General features: G+C 42.2%; 2 protein-coding genes and 5 non-coding genes across 9 annotated transcripts in view; all 7 read left to right on the top strand.

The window, feature by feature from the left end:
• Window positions 1-6,433, top strand: part of RPL17 (ribosomal protein L17) — a 347,358-nt gene extending 340,925 nt beyond the window's left edge. For 2 of the 3 annotated variants that reach the window (XM_050944791.1, XM_050944792.1), the window contains exons 2-7: window positions 341-395; window positions 481-521; window positions 2,137-2,271; window positions 3,555-3,653; window positions 4,653-4,844; window positions 6,342-6,433. In XM_050944791.1, the coding sequence (XP_050800748.1) occupies window positions 356-395; window positions 481-521; window positions 2,137-2,271; window positions 3,555-3,653; window positions 4,653-4,844; window positions 6,342-6,389 (555 nt within the window). In that variant the 5' untranslated portion in view covers window positions 341-355 and the 3' untranslated portion in view covers window positions 6,390-6,433. Of the gene's footprint in view, window positions 1-335; window positions 396-480; window positions 522-2,136; window positions 2,272-3,554; window positions 3,654-4,652; window positions 4,845-6,341 lie in introns of those variants that run through there. The other variant, XM_050944793.1, reaches the window with a different exon arrangement.
• On the top strand, window positions 178-244 carry LOC127048559 (small nucleolar RNA SNORD58). The gene has a single exon (XR_007773734.1). It is a non-coding gene; the product is annotated as a small nucleolar RNA SNORD58 (small nucleolar RNA).
• On the top strand, window positions 1,160-1,226 carry LOC127048560 (small nucleolar RNA SNORD58). The gene has a single exon (XR_007773735.1). It is a non-coding gene; the product is annotated as a small nucleolar RNA SNORD58 (small nucleolar RNA).
• Window positions 3,421-3,487, top strand: LOC127048558 (small nucleolar RNA SNORD58). The gene has a single exon (XR_007773733.1). It is a non-coding gene; the product is annotated as a small nucleolar RNA SNORD58 (small nucleolar RNA).
• On the top strand, window positions 4,324-4,389 carry LOC127048561 (small nucleolar RNA SNORD58). Its single transcript, XR_007773736.1, has one exon. It is a non-coding gene; the product is annotated as a small nucleolar RNA SNORD58 (small nucleolar RNA).
• Window positions 4,972-5,038, top strand: LOC127048562 (small nucleolar RNA SNORD58). Its single transcript, XR_007773737.1, has one exon. It is a non-coding gene; the product is annotated as a small nucleolar RNA SNORD58 (small nucleolar RNA).
• Window positions 6,434-10,216: 3,783 nt separating the features above from the next.
• C3H18orf32 (chromosome 3 C18orf32 homolog) lies at window positions 10,217-14,228 on the top strand. The gene is made up of 3 exons (XM_050944795.1): window positions 10,217-10,332; window positions 11,868-12,121; window positions 13,325-14,228. Exons 2-3 carry the CDS (start codon window positions 11,894-11,896, stop codon window positions 13,397-13,399), a joined length of 303 nt encoding a protein of 100 aa, XP_050800752.1. The 5' UTR covers window positions 10,217-10,332; window positions 11,868-11,893; the 3' UTR covers window positions 13,400-14,228.
• Window positions 14,229-26,097: the final 11,869 nt, after the last annotated feature.

Here is a 26,097-nt window from a genome sequence, read left to right as displayed (position 1 = left end):
TGATCTTCTAGACGTCCTGATAGATGAAGGATGTTTTACTGTTGTGTTGCAACAGGCCACACACAATGTGAACGGTTTGTGAAAGGAGTAGGTTTTAAGGTCATGTATAGTGTGTTCATCCTCTGCTAAACGGTACAAGAACTGTTCTTAAAAACAGTTTTCATGAGAAGGTTGTGGCTGCAGTGATGACTTTCTTAGGACACCTTTGGATTAATCATGAAAATAAAAGTGATTTCTGAGCAGCTGCTTCTCTCTATCTCAGCCAAACTAAGAAATAACAGCATATTGGACATACATGTGATAGAACTTTGAAATCTAAGTCTTAATTACTGTTTTCCACAGTTAAGCTCTGAAAATGGTCCGCTACTCACTTGATCCAGAGAATCCCACCAAATGTAAGTGATTTTTCAAGTATTGGTTGCACTTTTCAGGAATCTATCAGTTTCTGTAATTTCAAAATGTTATTTTGTGTTTCCATAGCATGCAAATCAAGGGGTTCTAACCTTCGAGTCCACTTCAAGGTAAGCAGAGTGTATGTTTGGCATTATTTTTTTTTGAGACTATAAGGAGTAGAAAAAACAATTTTAGAAGAAAATGCCTTCTCCCTTTGTATTTCATGAATTCATTAAAGTTACTACTTATACAAGTACAGTAGTATAAAGTAGTGTTAGCACATGAGTAGTTTTACTGTGTAAAACAATGGTCTCTTTTGGCCTTGGAATCTATTAAATCTATTTGTAGTGGTTGTGTTCATAAATATAGAAGCAAGACAGTCTGTGTCCCAAGGAGTTTGCTGCCTAACAGATTATACAGCACAGTGGGAAAAGTAGTTGCTTTATAAGGGGAACATAGGAATTGATATATATCAGATCAGACCAGTGTTTCATCTAGTCCTATTTTTTTTTTTTCAGCCAATGGAAAAGTGTTCAAACATGTTGGTTTTAATGCTTTGTTGTTTGTATGCTTAGTAGTGATAGAGATGTCTGAGGAGTTCTGTTACATTTCATTAAATTATTTTTGACTGTTAGTAAAGACCATTATGCCAATCTTACCATGTCATACTGACCATCAAAGAAAAATATTTGAATAATTGCTGTGTAATATCTGCCTACATATGAAAGGGTGCATCTTTTATTGTTGGACAAACAGTGTTGTGTGGCTGCAGTGATGACTTTCTTAGGACACCTTTGGATTAATCATGAAAAAAAAATGGAGTTCTGAGCAGCTACTTTTTCAGAGGTTAAATTTCATCTATCATGCATCTGCTTTCATTTGATAGCTATTAATTCATCTCCCTCCTTTCAGTTTTCTTATATGGCTTTGAAATTAATGACTCTTTTTTTTGTTTCCTTGATTTTTCTTGTTTTTGGTACAGTTCTGAGAATAGCCTTTACTGGCTATTTGGCTCTGAAGTAGTGGATGAAATAGTATTAAATTAGCCCAATCCCCACCATAATACAAGAGTGTATTATGTCAGTATTTTGTATCTGAAGTAGCTGAATATTTGTAATTTTTTATGCCCTTGATTTTGGCAAACTTTGTCTGAATATCAGTAGTGGGGTAATAGGAAGTGTAGTCAAGGGTTTGGTTACTGCTACTTGAAAGATCTGGTTCTCCCCCCCCCCCCCCCCCAAGGAGCAGGTAGATTATATGAGAACCACAGAACTGTCATTTGAAGTGGCGAGTGGATGGGGCTTATGGGTGCAGGAAGCACAACATTCAAAGTCAGTTTATGGAATTCACTGCCAGACAGATGATGTCTGCTAACCTCATTGAATTCAGAACTAAATAAAAAATAATCTTTCTTTGCATTCATTAAGCTCTGCAGTCACAAATTAAGCAACAAAACAAAACTAGAACTAATCAGCTATTTTCCTTTCTCTGCTGAGAAGCAAGAGAAATATTATTTATATTTTTAAATAAACTGTTATAATGAGGGTGGCCTAAGTTGTGCCTAAATAGAAGAATACTTAAATTGTCAGTAAAAAAAAGAACTTCAATTATTTAATTTATAGAAAATTTAATTGATGATTTTCTCCAAGGATAATTAACAGTGTGTTCATTTTCATCACTTTGAGAAACCATGAAAGAGGTATGAAGTATCCATGAATGTACAATGCTTTGTTTTGTTGCTAGAACACTCGTGAGACAGCTCAAGCTATCAAGGGCATGCATATCCGGAAAGCCACTAAATACTTAAAGGATGTGACCCTAAAAAAGCAGTGTGTTCCCTTCCGTCGTTACAATGGTGGAGTTGGCAGATGCGCTCAGGTAAGAGTTGAGACTGAAATTTGGAAAGACTCTTTTAATAATTGATTCTCATGGTTGAAGGGGGCTAGGTTGCATTGTATGTATCCCACCATGGATGACAAGCAAAAAATGGTTTATTTAGATCAGAAGTGGGAAAACTTTTTGGCCCGAGGGTCACATCTGGGTATGGATTTGTATGGCGGGTCATGAATGCTCACAACATTAGGGGTTGTGCTGTGTGAAGGGATGAGGGCTCCGGCTGGGGGTTTCGGGCTCTGGGCTGAGGCCAGAAATGAGTTCAGGGTGCAGGAGGATGCTCCAGTCTGGGATGGAGGGGTTTGGAGGGCAGGAGAGAGAACAGGGCTGGGCAGGGGCTTGGGATGTGGGAGAGGGTTAGAGTGCAGGCTCTGGGTGGTGCTGCTGCTTCTGGAAGCTGCTTGAGGTAAGCATCTTCCCCTGTCCAGCTCCTATGTGGATCCTGGCTATGGGAGCTGCAGGGGAAGCACTTGGGGTGGGGACAGTGTGCAGAGCCCACTGGCTGCCCCCTACATGTGGGAGCCAGAGGGGGAAATGCTGCTGCTTCTGGGAGCCATGCAGAGTGGGGCAAGCGACTGATCCCGCTCCCCGGCAAAAACTCAAGGGCCGGATGAAAACATCTGGAGGGCCAGATGCAGCCCTTGGGCCATAGTTTGCCCACCCCTGATTTAGATCATAAGAAGCAAAAAATAAATATGAGCCCAGTTTATTCTAATGAATGTAAACCTCCATATAACTTCACATAGTTGGCAGCCTTTGCTTAGAAGGTCCAGGGCAGCAGTCATTAGCGATACTATAAGTCAGAACCGATGTGTTCAGACATGCATTGGGGAGGCTGACATTATAGCACTCATATCTTTTTTCAAAACAAAACAAAAAAGAATAAGCCCACAAAGTCAACTTGGGCATGTATGTAAAATGAGAAGACAGATGTATTTTGGTTGATGCTGAACACTGTTAAAGGGGATTGGAGAGTTTGTGGTGGGCTAGTTGCGTTTGGAAAGCACTACATTATCAACCTGACTACATGAAGAATGAATACAGTCATTTTGGTGTATTAGCTAAAAAAGCAGACAGGGATTTCATCCTGTATTTTTGGGTAAGAATTGCTTGTAGAGTCATGTGCATTTGTGGTTGCTATGATGACTTTCTTAGGACACCTTTGGATTAACCATGAAAAGAAATGTGTATTCTGAGCAACCTTTGTAAAAGAAAGGTGATTGTTTTTGTTTTGAGTAAAATTAAAACTAAACTCTTAAATGTTCCAGGCCAAGCAGTGGGGCTGGACACAGGGACGTTGGCCTAAAAAGAGTGCAGAGTTCCTACTGCACATGCTCAAAAATGCTGAGAGTAATGCTGAACTCAAGGTACGTTAAAAATGCAAATGGACATGTACAGTTTAACACAGTGGTCCCCAAACTGTGGGTCATGTGATTGGGAGGAATCAGGGGGAGGGGAGGGGGTGCAGTGGGACCTGGACCAGCCTCTTGGTGGGGTGGGGTGGGGTGGGGGCGTGTGGCTCGGCTGCATCTTGGCTGCTGGCCCCAGCTCCTGGCTACAGCTCTGCCCCTGGCTTGGGGCAGCGTAGGGGGAGATGTGGACACATTCCATTATTGATAAGGGGGGATGCGAGAGGAAAGGTTTGGGTACCACTGATGTAAAGCAGCTCAAAACTTTGGATCCAGATACTCCTAAATGGTGGCTAAAAAATCTGAAAGGTCAGGGGAGCCTGGAGAGCTTTTAGTTGTCCACTGAGGTATGGATCTGGGGTTTTGGTTTGGCACCATATCTCTTAAAATATTTAAATTTATGCACATCTTTGGAGCACAAAACATGGTGGGAAGTTTTATAAATTATACCTAGTTCATACACTAAATTATCAACTTGACTACATAAAGAAAGAAGACGTGTGTCAAAAATGAGTCTTTTAAGATCCACAGTTAAGTCCATGTTTTTTTGCAGGGGAGGGGAGGGTTACACATGGAAAACTTGAATTTTGTTTATAATGTTGTAACACTAAATTGTAGTGATCTGTGGTGGCAGTGATGACTATCTTAGGACACCTTTCGAATAACAATGAAACAAACTTCATTTCTGAGCCATCATAATGATTTTGAATATTTTTTGTAAAAGGCAGTCTGAAATTTTTAGGCTTCCTGGGCTATTAGTTGACTCTTCAACTTATAAATGCCTAAAAATGCTGTGTACTTTTGTGAGATTTGCCATGATAAACTAGCATATGTTCCCACGTAATAACTTTCCAGTTTTCATGTTCTGCCATTTTTTTGGTACAAATAAAAATATTTTGTTCATAGAGGAAAATAAACCTAGAATAAATCTTACACGTTTTTGTTGCATTTTTTCAGGGTCTTGATGTGGATTCTCTGGTAATTGAGCACATCCAGGTCAATAAGGCCCCCAAAATGCGCAGGCGTACCTACAGAGCTCATGGTCGTATCAACCCCTACATGAGCTCCCCCTGTCATATTGAGATGATCCTCACTGAGAAGGAGCAGATTGTTCCAAAGCCAGAAGAGGAAGTTGCTCAGAAGAAAAAGGTAAGACAAGTTTAGTAGTGGTATTATTGAGTGGTTTTGCTCTGAACTTGTGTATTACAGACTTGTTCATTTGTCAGTGTTTTAAACATATCTGAATTTTTTAACTTGCATTTTTCAGATTAAATTGTTGCTATTATGATTATCTTAAGACACCTTTGGAAATAACCATGGGAAAAAAATGCATTCTAAGCAACCTTAATAGTGTTATAATTTAAATGTAGTGTTCAGAATATGAAAGGATGCTCTATAAATAACTTCACTGAAAGGAATGGCTTTCATTTGTATGCTTTCCAGTCCCTGATTAAAAAATAATACTTATACTGTATATTCTCGTTCAATAGCCCATTCGTTTATAAGCCGACACCCCCTCCCAACCCACCCCAAATGGATAGGTAAAAACTGTATGACCCTTTCATAAGCCGACCTTATATTTCAGGGGTTGGAAAACTTCGGCTCACGGTCTGTCAGGGTAAGCCACTGGCGGGTTGGGATGTTTTGTTTACCTGGAGTGTTCTCAGGCACGGAGCCCCCCAGCTCCCTGTGGCCATGGTTTGCCGTTCCCAGCCAGTGGGAGTTCTGGGAAGTGGTGCTACTTCCCGCAGCTCCCATTGCCTAGGAACAGCGATCCACGGCCACAGGGAGCTGAGGGGCTCCATGCCTGCAGATGCTCTAGGTAAACAAAATGACAATGTATTAGATATTCAATTCAATAATTCCATAGTGTTTTTAAAATTATCAAATTTTGGTGTAGACCCGTTTATAAGCTGACCTCTGCTCTTTGAGGTGTCACTTCTTTACCAAAAATATTCGCCTTATGAAGAGCATATACGGTAATTGTTCCTGAAGAAAAATTCACATGATAATGTCAAGGTAAAAAGAGTTGTTCCATTATATTAAAATGGGCTATTAAAATAGCCACACTAAGAGGAAAACGTGAAATAGTACACACTTAAGGCGGTCCCATTTCTAAGGTTTCCAAACTCTTATGTGAAACTGAGAATGACAATGGCCTAATTGTAGGCTATGTTGTAGCTGTGTTGATCCCCAGATAGTACGCAAGGTGGGTGAGGTAATAATACCTTTTATTGGTCTAACTTCTGTTGAGAGAGCCCTTGGCCCCAGGAAGTCTAATGCGAACCCTGGCGATCCCATTAAAATGGGGTTGTGACCTGCTTTGGGCTCTGGAGTCAGTTTGAGAACCGCTTAAGTCGTTAGCACATGTATTAAGGGATGACTCAAGGTGAAATGGTCTTTTAGAATACCCCTGTAGTTATAGGACAAAGGGGGGGGGATTTGTAATAACCATAAATTCAGTGTATTTATTGAGACCATGATTTTTAGTGTCTAGCAGAGTTACGGATTTAAACTCCCATGCTTGTCTTTCGAAAGTGTTTCGCAGGTTTTCTTTGAGGATGAGGACGGATAGGTCACATATAGAGTGGTGATATAATCTGCTTGGTAGATGCAGATTTTCATTCTTTCCTTTTTATTTTTCAGATCTCTCAAAAGAAGCTGAAGAAGCAAAAACTTATGGCTCGGGAGTAAATCTGACATAAGATGTACATAAATAAAAAAGAAAACGGATATTATCATGTGTGCTTCTTTTCCTGAGTAATTAACTTTTCCAGAGTTTTTGCTTTGTTGAACATAACTTATTTGTAATATTTAACTGGGATTTTTTGCCCTATTTAAATATTTGCATGTTACTATTTGAGATTCTTCAAATCTTTAAAAATGTGCTGCTTTCCCTACTCTTTCCTAAGCAGTTATTTGTAAATTATCTCCAGAGTTTGAAAATTCTGTTTGGATTATCAGATATGGCCTTCATGAGAAGACACATCACAAAAGTTTCAGTAAAATCAACTGGGGTAGTGTAAACTTTTTACACAAGTGTTTTGACTGCTTTTTAATTAACTTATCTTTGACAGTTGTGCAATGTCCAGAGCCATGCCTGTTCTTTCATTTCTACCCCTACTACATCACTTTGGAAACAATATTGTTTTAGCTTTCATAAAGGAGAACAGTAGATACATAGCATTGGATTGAATAACTTGTAGTTGTTTTAGGTGAGGCAGGAAATTAGTTTAGCAGATACTGAATTTATTACTGAAAGATGGCTATACATTACAGTAGATTTTAATCTTTTGTTGTATCAACGGTTTGTCCCATCAGTTTTTCAGTCCCGCTCTGCGGGAAGACCGCTTTTAGGAGGTGACTGATGCCCATTTGATCCTTGGCATCTGGGGAGTACATAGGTACATTATGATGGTTTTCTGTGTGGATAGCTCGTCCACCGTGAGCATGGACTGAGTCCAGCCATTCATTTCACCTAGGCTGCTAAACAGTTCTCATTAGTTATGTTGGTCACCATTGACCAGGGCTGGATTTGAGGTGATAATAGTTGAAAGGCTTCCAGTCCCCTGATCACTCTTGTCCCTGGTGTATTTGTATTCTTCTTTGAATAAATTAATTTTCTTGTTAACCTGCAGAGTTACTCTAAATAGCACTATCTTTCATGTAGCAAAGTTTGAGGACGATATTTGATCTAAAAACCCTGTGCTCAAACTGATATTCTGAGTTGTACTGAAGTAATTGTGTGGACAAAATTGAACTGATTGCTATTAGATCTATTTCTTCTACAAAATATAAAAATTACAAGTCAGTGTTTAAGGTGAAATCCTCATTTTAAAGCAGAGATAGGCAACTTTAAGGTAGTAAAGGGCCAAAAAATCCACTAAAACCCTTTGGTGGACTATATAATCAGTATTGATTTATTTTTAGTTTATTGCATAACTCAGATGTTTTACAGTGTATAGCATGTTCGCATACAGCTAACTATTCAGTATAAAACCAAAGTTTTTTCTTAAATACAGCACTACCTTTAAATTAAGAAAAAATGTAAGCGTCTTTCACTAAACTCAGTATGCAGAAGAGCAGGGGATTAATAAATGAAAATAGCAAATGTTTTTTCTTTGCTGCTTATTACAGTATTTTACAGTGTGAAACGTGAGGGTGAGCCTCAATGTATATATCAATTTAGTGCATCTAACTCATTAAGATGGGAGCGTGTTTTCATTTGTCAGTCAGTTCCTTTTCTTTGACTTCAGATGATTCAGTGTAGAGAATTTACTTTCAAAGATGTAAGTGCTTCCAAACATAGAACACAATTTCAACAACCAGTTTTTGAGATTTGGGAAACAGGACTCAAAGCAGTTTCCAAAACTGAATATCACTTCCATTGGCTGCAATCAAGAAAAGATCAGCTTGCAGTTACTGTTCCAGTTCAGAAGGCTGGTCATTAACAACCGCTGCAAATGGATCATTAAAGGATCAGGTAAGGCTGAAAACTTGTAAGATTTGTTGATACTAAGCATCATTTCAACATCAGTAGTGTTCCTGCTAAACTGACTTGCATTCGTGCCATGCTGGGCAAAAGTGGGTAAAATGGGCAAAATCCAAATGCAACAAGTGAGTCTTTTCAGAAGTCCAACTTTGCTTCTGAAACTATCCAGGTGATCAGTGAGGTCTGGTCCATGCCTTGCAATTGCAGATTCAACTAATTCAGAGGTTGGGTTGTCAATAAAAAATGCCATATTAAAAAGAAAAAATGGAATATTCCAGCTCTTCCAAGAACAACGTGGTGTCAAAACTTGCAGTGTTTTTCAGAAGGGCACTTACCTCTTTGAAGCGCACATAACCTCTCAACTAGCATTTCCTACAAATCTGTCATGATGCAGTGATCTGTTGCTACTTCCAATCAAGTTTGTAACTTTCACAACCCCATTCATGACATGATCTGAGTTGAGCAATTTTTCTACACAACCCCACTGCTTCGATGCATGTTGAACCCTGATCTTTCGTTCACTCACAGCAGGTGCTCCATCTGTAACAACAGCCAACAACTTTTAAAAAATCTGCAACCGCCTCAGCTACATTAAAAATAGCTGGACCCTTTGTTGTGTGCAATACTGCTTACACCATCAGGGCCTGTATCAGGCATGTGCATCCCTGGTCAATGTCCTGGACCCTGGGCAGCAGGCAGAGCCACGGGCTGTTCCTGAGCATCCTGATCCCCCACCGAGGGAAGGTGGGCAGGGCCAGCTTTAGGCCGATTTTCCCCAAGTTGGGCCCCGTGCCGAAGAGGACCTTGTGCCCTAAAGAAGAGCGCCTAACTTTTTAATTTTTACTCACCTGGCGGAGGTCTGGGACTTCGGTGGAGAGTCCTTCACTCTCTCTGGGGGTGGGTCCTTCAGTGCCGTAGAAGACCGGGAGCGAGTGAAGGAAGTGCTCCTGCAGTTTTGCATTTTGAAAGGATGGTAACCCTATTCCCATTTCCCAAGCATTGAACAGCACTACTGAAAATGGGGCTAATGATATTGACCACCTTTAGAAAAGTGCTTTAAGACAGAGGTGGTTAAACCAGTCCACGGACAGTTCCCTCTAAGGTGAAGAGACTGAAGGGCTACCCACCTAATTAGTGGAGCCATGCAGCCATGGCTCTATTAAGTTAGGTGCCTGGACCCTGGAGAAGACGCACAAGGGAGGTGAGGTGGTGGTCTTGGGGGGAATATGGGGTAGGTGGGGGGGGCATTGGGGTGAGGGAATTTGGGATGTGCAGGGCTGCAGTGGCCAGAGAAAAAGGCGACTTTTCCTAGCTCCAGGGCTGTGGCTGACAGGGAGAGACCCCTCTTCTTCCCAGCCCCAGCCCAGGGGCTGCTGTGGTGGGGGGGGAGAGGGCACATGCTTTTCATTATAATGGTAAGACTGCTAATATTAAAATATCAGTGGTGTGCTTTTATTTGTTTTTTTTAATAGCCTTTACCCAAAGTGCTTTACAACAGTTAGCTAATGGTACAAACGTTTGGAAAGATCATTAAGTGGTCTGCTGAGACCCTCAGCAATTTTCAAGTGGTCTGTGGGGAAAAAGAGAACCACTGCTTTAAGACATACAGCTGAAAAGGGCCTTCGAGCTCGGTGTTGGCTCTGGGTTTTCAGCGAATCTAGCAATGCCTGTGTTCTCTGCAAGCAGAAATTTTTGCTGCTCAAGGTGAGCACGTGGACCTCCCCTTCCCCCCTCCCCCGAAAAAAGCCTTGTGATGCAACTAAAATCATTTCATGGGCTTAGCAAAATCCCCTGGCACGTGTTGCCCGTGAGCTACTGCTCTAGCTTTGCACACTCAGAGGTAGGTGACTCCTGTTCGAAAGAGCCAACGCTCCCCACCCCCGGCTCAGCGGAAAGCGTGGCCAGCTCCCCTCCTCTGGCTTCTAATGCTTTGCCTCTGGTGTCATGGCGCTTGGAGTCAACTCCCACCCCTTAGTTTTGAGCACGTGACCAACGATGCTCCTTTTCCCATTGGCGCTGGGCCAGCACGTCATCAATCCCGTCCGGAAGTGAAGAGGCGGCTTCCGGCGCGGCGTCGGTCACAGCTCGGGCGGTGCCGTTGGTGCTTGGTTACGGTTGGGTCGTTGCGGGAGGAGGAGCCGGCAGGTGGGTCCGTTACGGTTAGGGAATTCTCCCCCCCCCCGCTCTTAAGGGGGGGCTGTTCCACCTACCTCCTCGCGCCTCCTGCTGGGCGTCGCGCGCCGCCCCTGCGGGTAGGGGGCAGCTGTTCCCCGAGGGGAGCGGGTGGCTTCCCCTGGTGAAGGGCGAACCCGCAGCCACCCGCCCCCCCCGTCCTTGATTGACACCCCCCCCCCCGCTTGTCCCTGGACTGATCCTCTCCTACCCTGCCTGCGTTCCAAGTCCCGCTCATTTCTGGTGCCCTGGACACCTCCCCGCCGCGTGTGCCATTGGCCTTGGTGGAGGCCCTTCCTTTCCCTATGCCCAGGGTTGCCTCTGGCCTGGTGGAGGTGGCTGGGCCCCTGGGGTTCTTGCGCTCACCATTTCCCTCCAGCTCCTGGAAATAAATCCTTTCAGGAATCTGCGTGTCATAAACGGGAAAAGAGTTCCCGTTTTTGTTGCTTGGTTTAAATCCTTTGTGATGGGGCACCCCTAAAAGGCTGCCTGTCATTCAGAGACTATTGCTTTTCTATATAAAAACTTCTCACTCGACAATTCCAGCTTTGTGGCTGCAAAATGAACACACTTTTTTGTAAAAAGAATACAGACCTTGGAAACCATCTGGCTATTGACATGTCATGTGTGCCAGTTCTGGTCTTTGCTGGAAGACTTGGGGAGAAGAGGTATCTTGACATACATTGTTTGCTTCCATAACTTAATGGGAGAGTTAGGATCGATTGAAGTTTTAACAAAGATTTCCTCTATCCACAATGTTAAATAGATTTTATGAAAACAAAGAATTTAACACTAACTAAAATCCCTTCCCCTCTCCATTGCTCAGCCTTCACTTTCTTATTCGCTTGTTTCAAGAAATCTCCATTCTTAGTCTCTTAGCACCTGAATTTCTAATGCAAAGAAATAAGCAGGAAAACTTTCAGGTTCCCTTTATACAACATGAAGAGGCAGAACAGGATGACTAGTTTAAGATCTTCATTATCTTGACTGAAGTTTTTTCTTAAGTCCTTATTTTAAGTTATATACCCTGAATACTGTATATGGTTCAGCTTTACCAAGAGGATGTTCCTGATCCCAGTGAAGTCAATGTGAGTTTTGCTGTGGTCCTTAGGCAAAGCAGAATTGGACAACACAAAGGCAATTTCAGATAGTTCAGGTCCAAAAGTTTGGGTAAATGTTTACAAAAACTAACATGAATTTCTAAATAATTTCACTAGTTCTGAATGTTTTAATTAAAACAGTATTTAGCTGAGGGCTGATATTTTTTCCCCCTCCTGCATTGTTTGCAACCCAAACACTGTATTATAGAAACAAATCCACTGCTTCTATTGCTTAAGCTGTTCAAAGGATGAAGAGCAAGCGGCAGACATGTTGATGTAAATTACAGACTTAAAGTCATTCCTTAAACCACTGCAAAGTTTTTTATAAGTAAGATTTTTTTAAAGATTTTTAAAAAAATGTTAGTCCCTTGGTTTTCAATGCTATTTAATTGCCTCTTATATCAACAGATTCTGTCAGAGGATTGGAAAGAACCATGGTGTGCATTCCTTGTATCGTCATTCCAGTTCTCCTCTGGGTCTATAAGAAATTCCTTGAGCCATATGTCTACCCTATAATTTCACCTTTCATTAAGGGCATATGGCCTAGGAAAGCTGTGCAGGGAACACTGGCCACCAAACAAGGCCAAGGAGACAGTACTGGAACTATTCTGGGGACTTCAACCACAAACCTAGGCCCAACCGATGATTCTGGAATGTATAAGGTAAGCAATATGTTCTAAAGCATGTTGGAGGGAGGGATGGAGGTAGCTAAGCAAGGAATCCCCAAGTAGAGCACCCTATAACAATCCAACCTGGAAGTCACAAGGGCATGGTGGATTATTTTGGAGGAAATTCACATATGACAGAAAAGAGTGTGACTGTATAACCAGGTACAGTTTACTAAGTAGGGAGAACAATTGCGCCAAATCAACCTCTGAGACCTCTTAGAACAGAATCATCCTAGAATGGCATGCTCGATCCCAGCTATAGTTAATAGTTCTGCTTAAGAGCTTTTCTGATTCCTTACTTTTCCACTACAAAAAATTGAGTAATTAAATCCTAAATGACAATTCATCTGATGCATTAAGCAGAACAGAAGCCAGTTTTTTGTGCTGGCTCTGCAGTCCCAGTAAACAATTGTGTTTACTGACAAACATGTTTCAAGTGGTTTTTTTATATAACATGGTAACCTTTTTTTTTAAACCATAATTACACTTCAATATCCAAAGAAATGGGCATAAACTCTTCCCCCCCCCCCCGGCCTTTTAAAAAGTAAGAATTGTATATAAGGCTTTCCCTAACTTCTTTAAATTTCAGTCTGTTAGTGTCCAAGGGGTAGCTGTGTTAGTGTGAATCTGTAAAAAGCAGCAGAGAGTCCTGTGGCACCTTAAAGACTAACAGACGTATTGGAGCATAAGCTTTCATGGGTGAATGTCCACTTCATCAGACACATGTAATGGAAATTTCCAGAGGCAGGTAAAAATATGCAGGCAAGAATCAGTCTGGAGATAAGGAGGTTAGTTCAATCAGGGAGGGTGAGACCCTCTTCTAGCAATTGAGGTGTGAACACCATGAAGTTTTTTTGCTGTAAGATGACTACCTTTACAGCTGCTATTGTGTGGCCAGGGAGGTTGAAGTGCTCTCCTACAGGTTTTTGTATATTGCCATTCCTAATATCTGACTTGTGTCCATTTATCCTTTTATGTAGGGACTGTCCAGTTTGGCCGATGTACATAGCAGAGGGGCATTGCTGGCACATGCTTGTGCTCTAATACATCTGTTAGTGCAAATTTCTCAGACCTGAGGCAGATGTTCTGAACTCCTCTCTTCATTCTTTCCTCCCCAACTAAACTCTAGGGTTCTGAATGTGGTGAATGTTTTTCTTTGACATTGGTTCATGGTCTATCTCTTACTTCCAATTTCAGATTGAAAGCAATGGGGTCACAAATGGAATCACTGCAACGGGACCAACGGAAGTTTCTGACAAGAAGACTGATTAAAGGAACTTGTTCATTAGGAACTTTTCTTTGCTGTACAATGTGAACTGGTGATACTGTTCCCACTTTGAGATTTGGTGGCCCTTCTACCTGAAAGGAAGCATGAGTTGTTTATAGCAGAGGGTTTCCTCTGCCGCTGAAATGGGTGAATTTAGCAGCTTTCTCTTTAAGATGTTTGTTTTAAATTATTCTTATTCCTTACTACATTTTCCTCACTGAAATTCTTTGCAGCTGTTATGCAGTTCAGATAAGGTTAGATATCCTAGATTAATTTATTTTTATCAATAAATGAAGCTTTACATGGTAAACGTGTCAGATTCTTATAGTTGTCTTGTAAAACACATGGATTTTAGATGCATTACAACAGTTCCTGAAACTTGGACTTCATTGTAGCTCATTACTCTGCTCTCAGCCTCATGCAAAAGGTTAGGGTTTCATCCAATATAGTTCGATGGAGTAACGTGCAATCTCTTGCTCTAAGAGCTATAACTCTCCCATCCCTGCTAAAGATGTTATGGATTGTATTGAGGACACCAGCGTGTTTCTTGGCAATGCTATGAAGAAAATTTATAAAAGGAGATCTCCACTTGGTAACCAATAAGCTAGAATAGGTGCAATATTTACAGGATTTGTTTAGTTTACTGGAAGCAGAAGGCAAGCCCTGAGGAATGGCAGGGACGTAGCATGAGAGAATTACTATGTTGTGTGTAAGCTGCAGTAGTTGTCAGAACTGTAAAATTCAGAATGAGTTCAGAAAAATCTGGTTAACCTGCTTGTGTAACTTAATTAAAACAAACTGGCATTTTATTAAAACACTTTTTTCTTATAAAAATGTTTCTAGTTTTTTCTTCCTATTTTAAAATTTAGTTCTTGGAATGGAAAAGTCTCAGTCTCTTGAGAATATCATATATACCAGGACCCCAACACAGGGATGGCATCTGAACTGCTTGCTTTATTTGTGATTGACTTCCTGACTTCTCATCCCATGCCAGGTCTGGCCCCCAATAGAAAAAGCTGCTTTCTGTCCTGCTCTGCTCCTAACTCTATTAAAGGAAACTGCACTATTTTAGATGCCTCTCAGCTCTGCAGAGTGTAAAGGTAATAGTCCCTTTCTATATACATCTCCAGTGCAGGTGGGATACTGTTCTGTTTGGAGTCATACATGAGCCAAGGCAATTCAGAGGAGAGAAGCAATCATGACCCATGGTTGGAGGGGCTCCTTCTACTAAACAGTCCAAAATTATGTGACAGATCTGGAAGAGAACAATTGTGGGCAGTTCATGGAGGCTATAACTAGGAGTAATGGAATTAAAATAGGAAAAGTTACTGATGCATTGGAAGAGTGGGCCATAACCTAATATACATGTGGCTGGACCCTCATCTCTTGGGATGTCCTAAAACTGAACTTGAAAAGATAATAGGGAACATTCTTGTATGTCTTAATACATGGCAGAGGGGAGGGGGAACTGAACATATTTTAATATTCCACTTTACAGTTGATTATTTTATTCTGTATGGCACAGGTGGTAACACCTGTAGTTAAAGTTCCATAACATTTTCCCATTGTAAAACCCTGTTTTAAGTTTTTTATAACTTTGCCAAACTTCAACCATTTAGGTTGAAATTTTCCATGCTTTAGTGCCTGTCTCAGCCTGAACTCTTTTATGAAAGTTAACAAAGATGGTTCAACCGATCCCAAGAACGAGATTAGGGAAAAGTGGTGTTTTGTCCAGGTTACATTTTTTTTACACCCATTTTGTTGAGAAGCTGTAAGGCTAACAAGCTTTGGAGCAGGGACTGGAAATGTAACCTGGGTCTCTGGTTCCTGTTGCTGTCTCTGTGAACACTTGCCCAAGTTATAAGCCTTTGAAAGATCTCAATATGCAGATAGTCAGACTTGTTATTTTGGCTTCACAGTTCTTCCAAAGATTCCACTTGTGCTGAGCATGCTCCAGCTCAAGGCTGCAGGGGCCATGCAGGACCTTCTCTGCAATTGATGTTGGTAGGAAAAATTACATTTGAAACACTAAGGTTGCAAAGTCAAGCATTTGCAGGCTAGGAAATGACACTTGTTGCAGAGGGTAATGGGTTGGGGAGGTGAGATGGGGAACATGGCCTCTTGTGACTACAGAATCAGATGAGGAGACAGCTCAGCCCTAAGGAACACAGATTTCTACAGATGATGGCAGAGAGTCTTTGCAAGCAGGAATCCATAAAAAGGATTCTATAGAAGGTGCTGGGGCTGATGTTGAGGTTGGTGGGTTTGTCACAGCACCAGCCATTCTGTAGAGTCATGGGATATGGTTCACACATTCCCCTGCTGCAGTCACTCCTTGCTTCTCTGTTAGGTCTCCTGGATTTCTTGGGAGGTTCCCAGCTAGATTATTAGTATTCACTGACCCAAAGTGAGACTATAGCCTAGTGGATTAGGGAGATAGAAGGTATAGATTCAAATCTTCTCTCTGCTTGACTTAAGAATTTGAATCCACATCTCTTACCTCCCCAAGTGAGTCCCTTAAACACCTGCCTATAGTCATTCTTTCTGGCCCAATGAATATTTGAGTTTATACAAAGTAGAACAGCTTTAGAAGTACCGTGTGAGAGTACACTAGTCTCCAGTTCTCAGTTAAAGTGACTCACAGGAGTGGGTTATCTCCAGCATGAGGGAGTCTTGCCTGTGGTAGCTAGATGTCAGGGAGCTATCAGCAACTTTCTCTCTCCTCCCAATTACACAGCCCTGTCTTTGCCTTGCAGGTTAAAAAGGTGCACGTAAGTGCCCTTGAAGTATTCCCAAGAGATATCCAGCCCCTGACACTGACTACTTACATAAATTCTGGATCCTCTGTTCCCAAAGAAAGTGTACCCCAGTTTTACCTTAGGTTCTGCACTGCTCCTGTATAACACAGTGACTTGTAAAACAGAATTATTTAAGAAAGAACAGTCAAGCCATACTGAGTCAGACAAATGTCCATCTAGCCCAGTATCCTGTCTTCTAACAGTGGCCAATGCCAAGTGCACTACAAGGAATGAACAGAACAGGTAATCATTTAGTGAGCCATCCCCTGTGGCCCATTCTCAGCTTCTGGCAAACAGAGGCCAGAGACACCATCCCTACCCATCCTGGCTAATAGCCATTGATGGACCTATCCTTCCTGAACTTACCTAGTTCTGTTTTGAACCTTGTTGTAGTCTTGGCCTTCACAACATCCTCTGGCAAGGAGTTCCACAGGTAGTCTGTGTGTTGTGTGGAAAAAATACTTCCAGTAGAAACAAGAATGGAACCAAATGGTTACAATATAAAATAAAATAATAAAATGTGAACTAGAACCTACACTTAATTGTTACCGTTCCTAGCCAGTAAAGTAGGGTTCTACCTCCCTCCCCCTGTCAAAGTGCAGTCTGGCACAGAGCTGGGTGGCTTCCCAAGAACCAGGATCTAATATTTCATGAACACCCCTGCTCAACAAGATGTCTCCTCAATGAATGGATGCAGTGTCTTTCTCCATCCTGTGATATACTGAATCAGTCTTTTGGCATTATTCATCAATAGGATGATCTCATGTCTCCTATAATGTTCCTTTTTATTTCCAAGTGGTTTTCACTGTTTGCAGTTGTCTGATTGTTTTCTACTGATGGTTCTGGCATAGGGGAATGGTAGAGATAGGGCATTACCTTACTGACTAACCAAGTAGGGGAAAAAACAACCTCCTGCTTGAATGGACCATCACTAAGGGCTTGTCTACATCAGAAAGTTGCAGCGCTGGTGAGGGAGTTACAGCGCTGCAACTTAGGAGGTGTACACATCTGCAGGGCACCACCAGCGCTGCAACTCCCTGTTTGCAGCGCTGGCCGTACTCCCGTTTTGTCTCGGGTGTAGAGGATCCAGCGCTGGTGATCCAGCGCTGGTAATCAAGTATAGTCACTTACCAGCGCTTTTCTTGACCTCCGTGGAATAAGCAGGTATCCCAGCATACCTGAGGAAGCCTCTGGTAATCAAGCTGGTCTCCTTCCCCGGCTTGCTCTCGCGTTCCCCGAACCCCGAGCAAGCAGGTCTCCTTCCCTGAGGTTTGCTGGGTGGTTCCGGGAAGGCGAGAGCAAACCGGGGAAGGAGACCAGCTTCGCCGCGGTTTGCTCTCGCGTTCCGCGAACCACCCTGCAAACCGCAGGGAAGGAGACCTGCTTGCTCGGGGGTTCGGCGAACGCGAGAGCAAACCGGGGAAGGAGACCAGCTTCGCCGCGGTTTGCTCTCGCGTTCCCCGAACCCCCCTGCAAACCGCAGGGAAGGAGACCTGCTTGTTCGGGGAACGCGAGAGCAAACCGCGGCGAAGCTGGTCTCCTTCCCCGGTTTGCTCTCGCGTTCGCCGAACCCCCGAGCAAGGAGGTCTCCTTCCCTGCGGTTTGCAGGGTGGTTCGCGGAACGCGAGAGCAAACCGCGGCGAAGCTGGTCTCCTTCCCCGGTTTGCTCTCGCCTTCCCCAAAACCCCTTGAAGCCGCCCAACAGCGCTGCAGTGTGGCCACATCTAACACCACTTGCAGCGCTGGTTGCTGTAAGTGTGGCCACTCTGCAGCGCTGGCCCTATACAGCTGTACTAATACAGCTGTAACAACCAGCGCTGCAAAATTTTAGATGTAGACATGGCCTGAGACATAGTCACCAGGGACTCTCAACTTTTACTTCAAGGCCAAAAGGAATAGATTTCAATATAGTTACATTATTCCTTAAATACTACCCATACACACAACTTGCAATGATTGTGAGTATTGCTAAGTTACAAGCTTTCAGTTGAGACCTCACATGCTACCCTTCATGAAGAAATACTGTGAAAGTGGTACTATATTAGGTATAGTGAGTTTGTCAGGTCTGACACAGAATGTGCTTTTAAAGAACAATAAACCCTTCCAGCTGGCACCAATGGGCCTCTGTCACAGGTGTCTATATGCATCTTTAGGCACCTCATCCTAGCACTAGCTGCAGACTAAAACCACAGGAGCTTGATCTGCATAATGTGTAAAAATACCACTTATGAAGAACCAGCAAGTCCACATAGAAGTCAATAACTTTTCATGTATAGGCAGGTCCAAATGCAGCATATTATCCTTCCATGGGTTGATTCAAGACTCTAGTTGGGTGCCCATATCTTGTAATGAGCGTTCTTACTACATGGGGTGCAGGTGGTGTTATCTCTGATCGTTCCGGTGAAGGGTAGGGGCCCAGGCAGAGACAGATGCATCCTGGAGGTGTATGCCTGGCTGCGAGGATGGCGTCGCCAAGAGGGCTTTGGCTTTCTTGACCATGGGATGTTGTTTTGAGAAGAACTGCTGAGCAGAGATGGGGTCCACCTACTGAGGATGGAAAAGAGCATTTTTGGATACAGACCGGCTCACCTAGTGAGGGGGGCTTTATATTAGGTTTGATGGGGGCAGGAGACAAAAGCCCACAGGTAAGTAAAAAACATGGAGGCCTGGGAGAAGGGTCAGAATCTGGGGGGAACATGGGCTGTTATAGCAGAAATAAAGGAGAGACAAGGGAGAAAGAGAGGGGAAATGAAATTGGTATCTTACATGTCTGTATACAATTGTGAGAAGTATGGGGAATAAGCAGGAAGAAATGCCAGTTGTTAAACACAACTATGACATAGTTGGCAACACAGGTAATACACGACTGGAATATTGGTATAGAAGGGTACAGCTTCCTCAGAAAGGACAGGCAGGGAAAAAAGGTAGAAGGTGTTGCCTTCGCTATCAAAGATGCATTCACTTGGACTGAGTTTGAGATGGAAATAGGAATCACACTTGTTAAAAGTTTGTGGGTAAGGATAAAATGGGTAACAAACAAGGGTGATATCATGGTAGAGGTCTACTATAGGCCACCTAGCCAGGAAGAAGTGGCAGATGAGGCTTTTTCCCCCAACAAATAACAAAATAATCCAAAACACAGGACTTGGTAGTGATGGGGGACTTCAACTACCTAGGGCCAGGATGGATAAAAATCAATGATTTAAAAATAAATAAATAGAATAGGATTTTTTTGATAAAATAGTTTTAATTAAGACACATTAAAGCTCAAAGATATCTCATCATGGGATTATAAATTCAAATTCTATAGTATGAGACAATATATTCATGTAACGTTTAAGAAAAGTTTTGTAAATGAGTTCCAATAGTTCATGGGTTAGGGACCCAATTTTATGGGGTTCCACAGGCTTCTGTATAGATTATTTAGGTTAATCTTTCTATCTACCCAATGGGACTCAGTTTTAAGTCTAGAAGATACCATCAGGGATGCTTAGTTTTGCAGTTCTCAAACTCTGGATTTGTGTCTCCAGAGATAACATGCTTGTTAACAGCAAAAATGTTTTAAAATAAATAAATAATATATAGAAGTGAGAAATAACGGACCTCAACCCTATTGTCCCTCTGAAAATTTGTGTACACAGAGTCAATCCCCTACCTCTCTCTAAAAGTGCAAAGTTTCAAAAATGAGTAGAATGAGTAGAAAAATGAATAGAAGATTGTTAGGGACGGAATAGATCTGGACAAGGAGAAGAAGTCTGGAGATAAATGTGAGAAAGGAGGGACAGGCAGTAGAAACAAAAGTGAAACTGAGCAGCATGTTCCAGAAGTCTTGAGGTCTTTCTGAGTGTAGCCTTCATTGATTTATTTCAGGGTAGCAGCCGTGTTAGTCTGTATCTGCAAAAAGAACAGGAGTACTTGTAGCACCTTAGAGACTAACAAATTTATTTGAGCATAAGCTTCCGTGGGCTACAGCCCACTTCATCTGATGCATAGAATGGAACGTATAGTAAGGAGATATATATAACATACAGAGAACATGAAAAGGTGGGAGTTGCCCTATCAACTCTAAGAGGCTAATTAATTAAGATGAGCCATTATCAGCAGGAGAAAAAAAACTTTTGTAGTGATAATCAAGATGGCCCATTTCAGACAGTTTGACAAGAAGGTGTGAGGATACTTAACATGGGGAAATAGATTCAGTGTGTGTAATGACTCAGCCATTCCCAGTCTTTATTCAAGCCTAAATTGATGGTATCTAGATTGCATATTTATTCAAGTTCAGCAGTTTCTCATTGGAGTCTGTTTTTGAAGCTTTTCTATTGCAAGATTGCCACCTTTAAGTCTATTACTGAGTGACCAGAGAGGTTGAAGTGTTCTCTTACTGGTTTTTGAATGTTATGAATCTTGATGTTAGATTTGTGTCCATTTATTCTTTTGTGTAGAGACTGTCTGGTTTGGCCAATATACATGGCAGAGGGGCATTGCTGGCACATGATGGCATATATCACATTGGTAGATGTGCAGGTGAATGAGCCCCAGATGGCATGGCTGATGTGATTAGGTCTTATGATGATGTCACTTGAATAAATATATGGACAGAGTTGGCATTGGGCTTTGTTGCAAGGATAGGTTCATGGCTTAGTGTTTTTGTTGTGTGGTGTGTGGTTGCTGGAGGGCATTTGCTTCAGGTTGGGGGGCTGTCTGTAAGCGAGGATAAGTCTGTGTCCCAAGATTTGTGAGAGTGAGGGATCATCTTTCAGGATAGGTTGTAGGTCTTTGATGATGTGCTGGAGAGCTTTTAGTTGGGGTCTGAAGGTGATGGCTAGTGGCCTTCTGTTATTTTCTTTGTTGGGCCTCCTGTAGTAGGTGACTTCTGGGTACTCTTCTGGCTCTGTCAATCTGTTTTTTCACTTCAGCAGGTGGGTATTGTAGTTTTAAGAATGCTTGATAGAGATCTTGTAGGTGCTTTTCTCTGAGGGACTGGAGCAAATGAGGTTGCATCTTAGAGCTTGGCTGTAGACAATGGATCACGTGGTGTGTCCTGGATGGAAGCTGGAGACGTAGGTAAGTGTAGTGGTCAGTAGGTTTCTGGTATAGGGTGGTATTAGCACAGTAGTGTCCCGGAAATGGACCGCTTGTGTGGACTGGTATAGGCTGAGGTTGATGGTGGGATGGAAATTGTTGAAATCATGGTGGAATTCCTCAAGAGCTTCTTTTTCAGGGTCCAGATGATGAAGATGTCAACAATGTAGCACAAATAGAGTAGGGGCATTAGGGGATGAGAGCTAAGGAATTGTTGTTCTAAATCAGCCATAAAAATGTTGGCATACAGTGGGGCCATGTGGGTATCCATAGAAGTGCCACTGACTTGAAGGTATATCATAGAATATCAGGGTTGGAAGGGACCTCAGGAGGTCATCTAGTCCAACCCCCTGCTCAAAGCAGGGCCAATCCCCAGACAGATTTTTGCCCCAGATCCCTAAATGGCCCCCTCAAGGATTGAACTCACAACCCTGGGTTTAGCAGGCCAATGCTCAAACCACTGAGCTATCCCTCCCCCCTATATATTGTCCCCAAATGTGAAATAGCTGTGGGTGAGGACAAAGTCACAAAGTTCAGCCACCAGGTTTGCCGTGACATTATCGGGGATATTGTTCCTGATAGCTTGTAGTCCATCTTTGTGTGGAATATTGGTGTAGAGGGCTTCCACATCCATAATGGCCAGGATGGTGTTTTCTGGAATATCACTGATGGATTGTAGTTTCCGCAGGAAGTCAGTGGTGTCAAGAAGATAGCTGGGCGTGCTGGTAGCGTATCATCAAAGATCTACAACCTATCCTGAAAGATGATCCCTCACTCTCACAGATCTTAGGACACAGACCTGTCCTTCCTTACAGACAGCTCCCCAGCCTGAAGCAAATACTCACCAGCAACCACACAACAAAAACACTAACCCAGGAACCTATCCTTGCAACAAAGCCCAATGCCAACTCTGTCCACATATCTATTCAAGTGACATCATCATAGGACCTAATCACATCAGCCACGCCATCTGGGGCTCATTCACCTGCACGTCTACCAACGTGATATATGCCATCATGTGCCAAAGCAATGCCCCTCTGCCATATACATTGGCCAAACCAGACAGTCTCTACACAAAAGAATAAATGGACACAAATCTGACATCAAGAATCATAACATTCAAAAACTAGTAGGAGAACACTTCAACCTCTCTGGTCACTGAGGGTATGGCTACACTCGAAACTTCAAAGCGCTGCCACGGGAGCGCTGCTGCAGCAGCGCTTTGAAATGTGAGTGTAGTCGCAGCGCCAGCGCTGGGAGAGAGCTCTCCCAGCACTGCACGTACTCCACATCCTCATGGGGTTTAGCTTGCAGCGCTGGGAGCGCGGCACTGTTTATACTGACACTTTACAGCGCTGTATGGTGCAGCGCTCAGGGAGGTGTTTTTTTCACACCCCTGAGTGAGAAAGTTGCAGCGTTGTAAAGCGCCAATGTAGCCATGGCCTCAGTAACAGACTTAAAGGTGGCAATCTCGCAACAGAAAAGCTTCAAAAAGACTCCAACGAGAAACTGCTGAACTTGAATAAATATGCAATCTAGAAATCATCAATTTAGGCTTGAATAGAGACTGGGAATGGCTGAGCCATTACACACATTGAATCTATTTCCCCATATTAAGTATCCTCACACCTTCTTGTCAAAGTGTCTGAAATGGGCCATCTTGATTATTACTACAAAAGTTTTTTTTCTCCTGCTGATAATGGCTCATCTTAATTAATTAGCCTCTTAGAGTTGATAGGGGAACTCCCACTTTTTCACCTTCATTGATTTGAGATCTATCATACCATTCTCTCACTAGAAGGGAAAACCTATAATGGCAGCAGTCGTAAAAAAGACCCAGTTTGGGTCTCATCTATCTTTGAGTTATGAAGAATAAGTATTAAGGTTCTAACAACCAACAAGAATGCCCTTTTATGTAGAAATCCATGATTAAATCGAGTCTTCCTCACTAGTGGTTTAAATCAAAGCCACCCTGCCTAGGGTTTGTCTTCATCACCAGCTAAACTGGCGCTACTCTGATTGATGCAACGGTGTCGATTTAGTGGGTCTGGTGAAGATGCGATAATTTGATGGGAGAGTGCTCTCCTGGCGACTTCCATACTCTAACTCCCTGAGGGGTAGAAGCTATGTTGACAGGAGAGCATCAACGTAGCACAGAGTAGACACCGCTGTAAGTCGAACTAAGCTATGTCGCCTTAAGTTATGTAACTTAACTGGCGCAATTTAGATCAACTTTCCTCGTTAGTGTAGACCATCCTCCAGCCATCTGTTGGGAAAATAACACAGCATGGCACAGATCATCCAACAAGTGTATTGGAGACAATTTTTTATTTCAGAATGTGGAGAAAGGGGAGAGGCTGTTCTAGATTTGATTTTAACAGATAGGAAGGAACTCACTGAGAATTTGAAAGTGGAAGGCAGCTTAGCTGAAAGTGATCATGAAATGATTCAGTTCCCAATTCTAAGAAATGGTAGAAGAGAAAACAGCACAATGAAGATGATGGATTTCAAGAAGGCAGACTTTAGCAAACTCAGGGAGTTGGCAGTTTTTCAAGGAGACAGTATTAAGGGCACAACAGCAAACTATCCCACTGCATAGGAATGAGAGGAAGTATGGAATGAGACCACCCTGGCTTTACCAGGAGATCTTCTCTGGGTGTACCAGCTCCAAACCATCTCTCTCCTCCCTATTCCTAGGGAGTGACTGCTAACTACCTCCCACAGTCCCCAAACACTCCTCCTACTACAACAAATTACAGTCTCCACCCCAAATCACTTACTATTGCATAAATAAACAATAATTTATATATTGTGCTTATGTTCTAAGGCAGATTATGTTGCTTTGTCATATATTGTCTGCCTGTAGCAAGGTTAAAATACTATTGCTTATATTTGCATTACTCGAATTTTATATATAATTTTGTGCACACAGATAACAGGATTCGGCTCATGACACTATGAGGGTTTTCATCTTCAGTGGAAGAATGAGATACTTAATTGAATAGATATTGATGGACACAATAGAAAACCTTAAAATTCCATGCTAGATAGCTATATACACACACATACTGGATGTTGCCAGAAGCAGGGTAAGTGATCTGATAACCTAAGAGTCTGATGTAGTATGCCAAATCCTATGTTCCTATTGCTGTAACAGTTGCTTTTCATTCAACATTTTATATTTATCTGAGTTCCCCTTAATTGAAAGTACTGTACTCATATCAGAAAATGAAATTAGGCCAAGACATTAGGGAATATCTCAGAATATCTCAACAGGTAATGAGAAAAGCCTCTGGCTATAAGCAGAATTAATCAGAAGGATAACAACTGCAATATTATAGTTCTGTTTCTAGTCTTATAGGAAAGTGGTTTCATATGAATCCATGAATAGACCCAAGTTCTGTGAGTCAAGGTTATAAATGTCCCAATGTAAAGGGGGATTTAAATGTAAATAATTATTTAAAAACTAAAATCTAAACAGGTCAAATAGATATTGACTGATAGAGTCATACCACATTGGATTGTAAACATATCAGATCTTATAAGCTAAGCATGGATGCAGTTAGTTAGCAATTAAATATGAGACAACCAAAGAAAACCCAAATCCTGCAGGTAGTAGTGTATGTGATGCAGTAGGTAATATCTGCAGTGTTTTTGTAACCGTATTGGTCCCAGAATATTAGAGACACAAAGTGAGTGAGGTAATCTCTTTTATTGGATCAATTTCTGCTGGTGAAAGAGACAAAAACTTTTGAGCTTACACAGAGCTCTTCAGGTCTGGAAAAGGTACTCAGAGTGTCACAGTTAAATACGTGGTGGAAGCTCGAAAGCTTGTTTCTTACCCCAGCAGAAGTTGGCCCAATAAAAAGATATTATCTCACCCACCTTGGCTCAGTAGGTGATAGTCTAGTGGTTTTGGAGGAGACCTAAAATTGGGACTCCAACCACACGAGATCATTAAGATCCCATAGTACTTTTTGCATGAGTTTGCCAAGTTTATATTAATTCTGATGTCATGACTAAATTAGCTATATTCTACCTACTTAAATTCCCCTGTAGAATCAAGGGGATACAATTTTTTTCTTTCCATCCTAAAATATTGTTATGCACTGTTAAACAGCTGCTATGTTCCACTCCTGAGGCAATGGCATTTATTAGTGGATGGAGCAATCCACAGTTATAGTTTGAGTATTTGAGAATCATTTAACTAACAAAAACAGGAGTACTTATGGCACCTTAGAGACTAACAAATTTATTTGAGTCTCTAAGGTGCCAGAAGTACTCCTGTTCTTTTTACGGATATAGACTAACATGGCTGCTACTCTGAAACCTTTTAACTAACAGGTACTAAGTGAATGTAACTTATCATCATGGATCTTATTATCTGGGATCTCACTCTACTCTTGGGAGTATTTATTAAACGAAACACACCTTGGCTGTAGGATGACCAGATGTCTCAATTTTATAGGGACAGTCCCGATTTTGGGTTTTTTTTCTTATATAGGCTCCTATTACCCCCCACCCCCTCTCCCAATTTTTCACACTTGCTGTCTGGTCAGCCTACTTGGCTGCTCTCCTGCCAGCATCGATACTGCTGCTTCTTGAGGATGGTTAAATTATGCTGAGGAGAGAGCTGTCTCCCATTGGCATAGTGTGGCTACATGGGAGACCTTACAGTGGTGCAGCTGCAGCTGCATAGCTGTGCCGCTGTAAGGTCTGTAGTGTAGACACAGCCCAAGCCCCTGTGCCTCAGCTCCCTATCTGTAAAATCAGGATAACAGCACTTTCCTACCTCACAGGGCTGTTGCGACTTTGAAGTGCTC

Source organism: Gopherus flavomarginatus, chromosome 3, assembly GCF_025201925.1.
Source record: "Gopherus flavomarginatus isolate rGopFla2 chromosome 3, rGopFla2.mat.asm, whole genome shotgun sequence".
NCBI classification, from domain to species: domain Eukaryota; kingdom Metazoa; phylum Chordata; order Testudines; family Testudinidae; genus Gopherus; species Gopherus flavomarginatus.
This window is presented reverse-complemented; position numbering and strand designations above follow the sequence as displayed.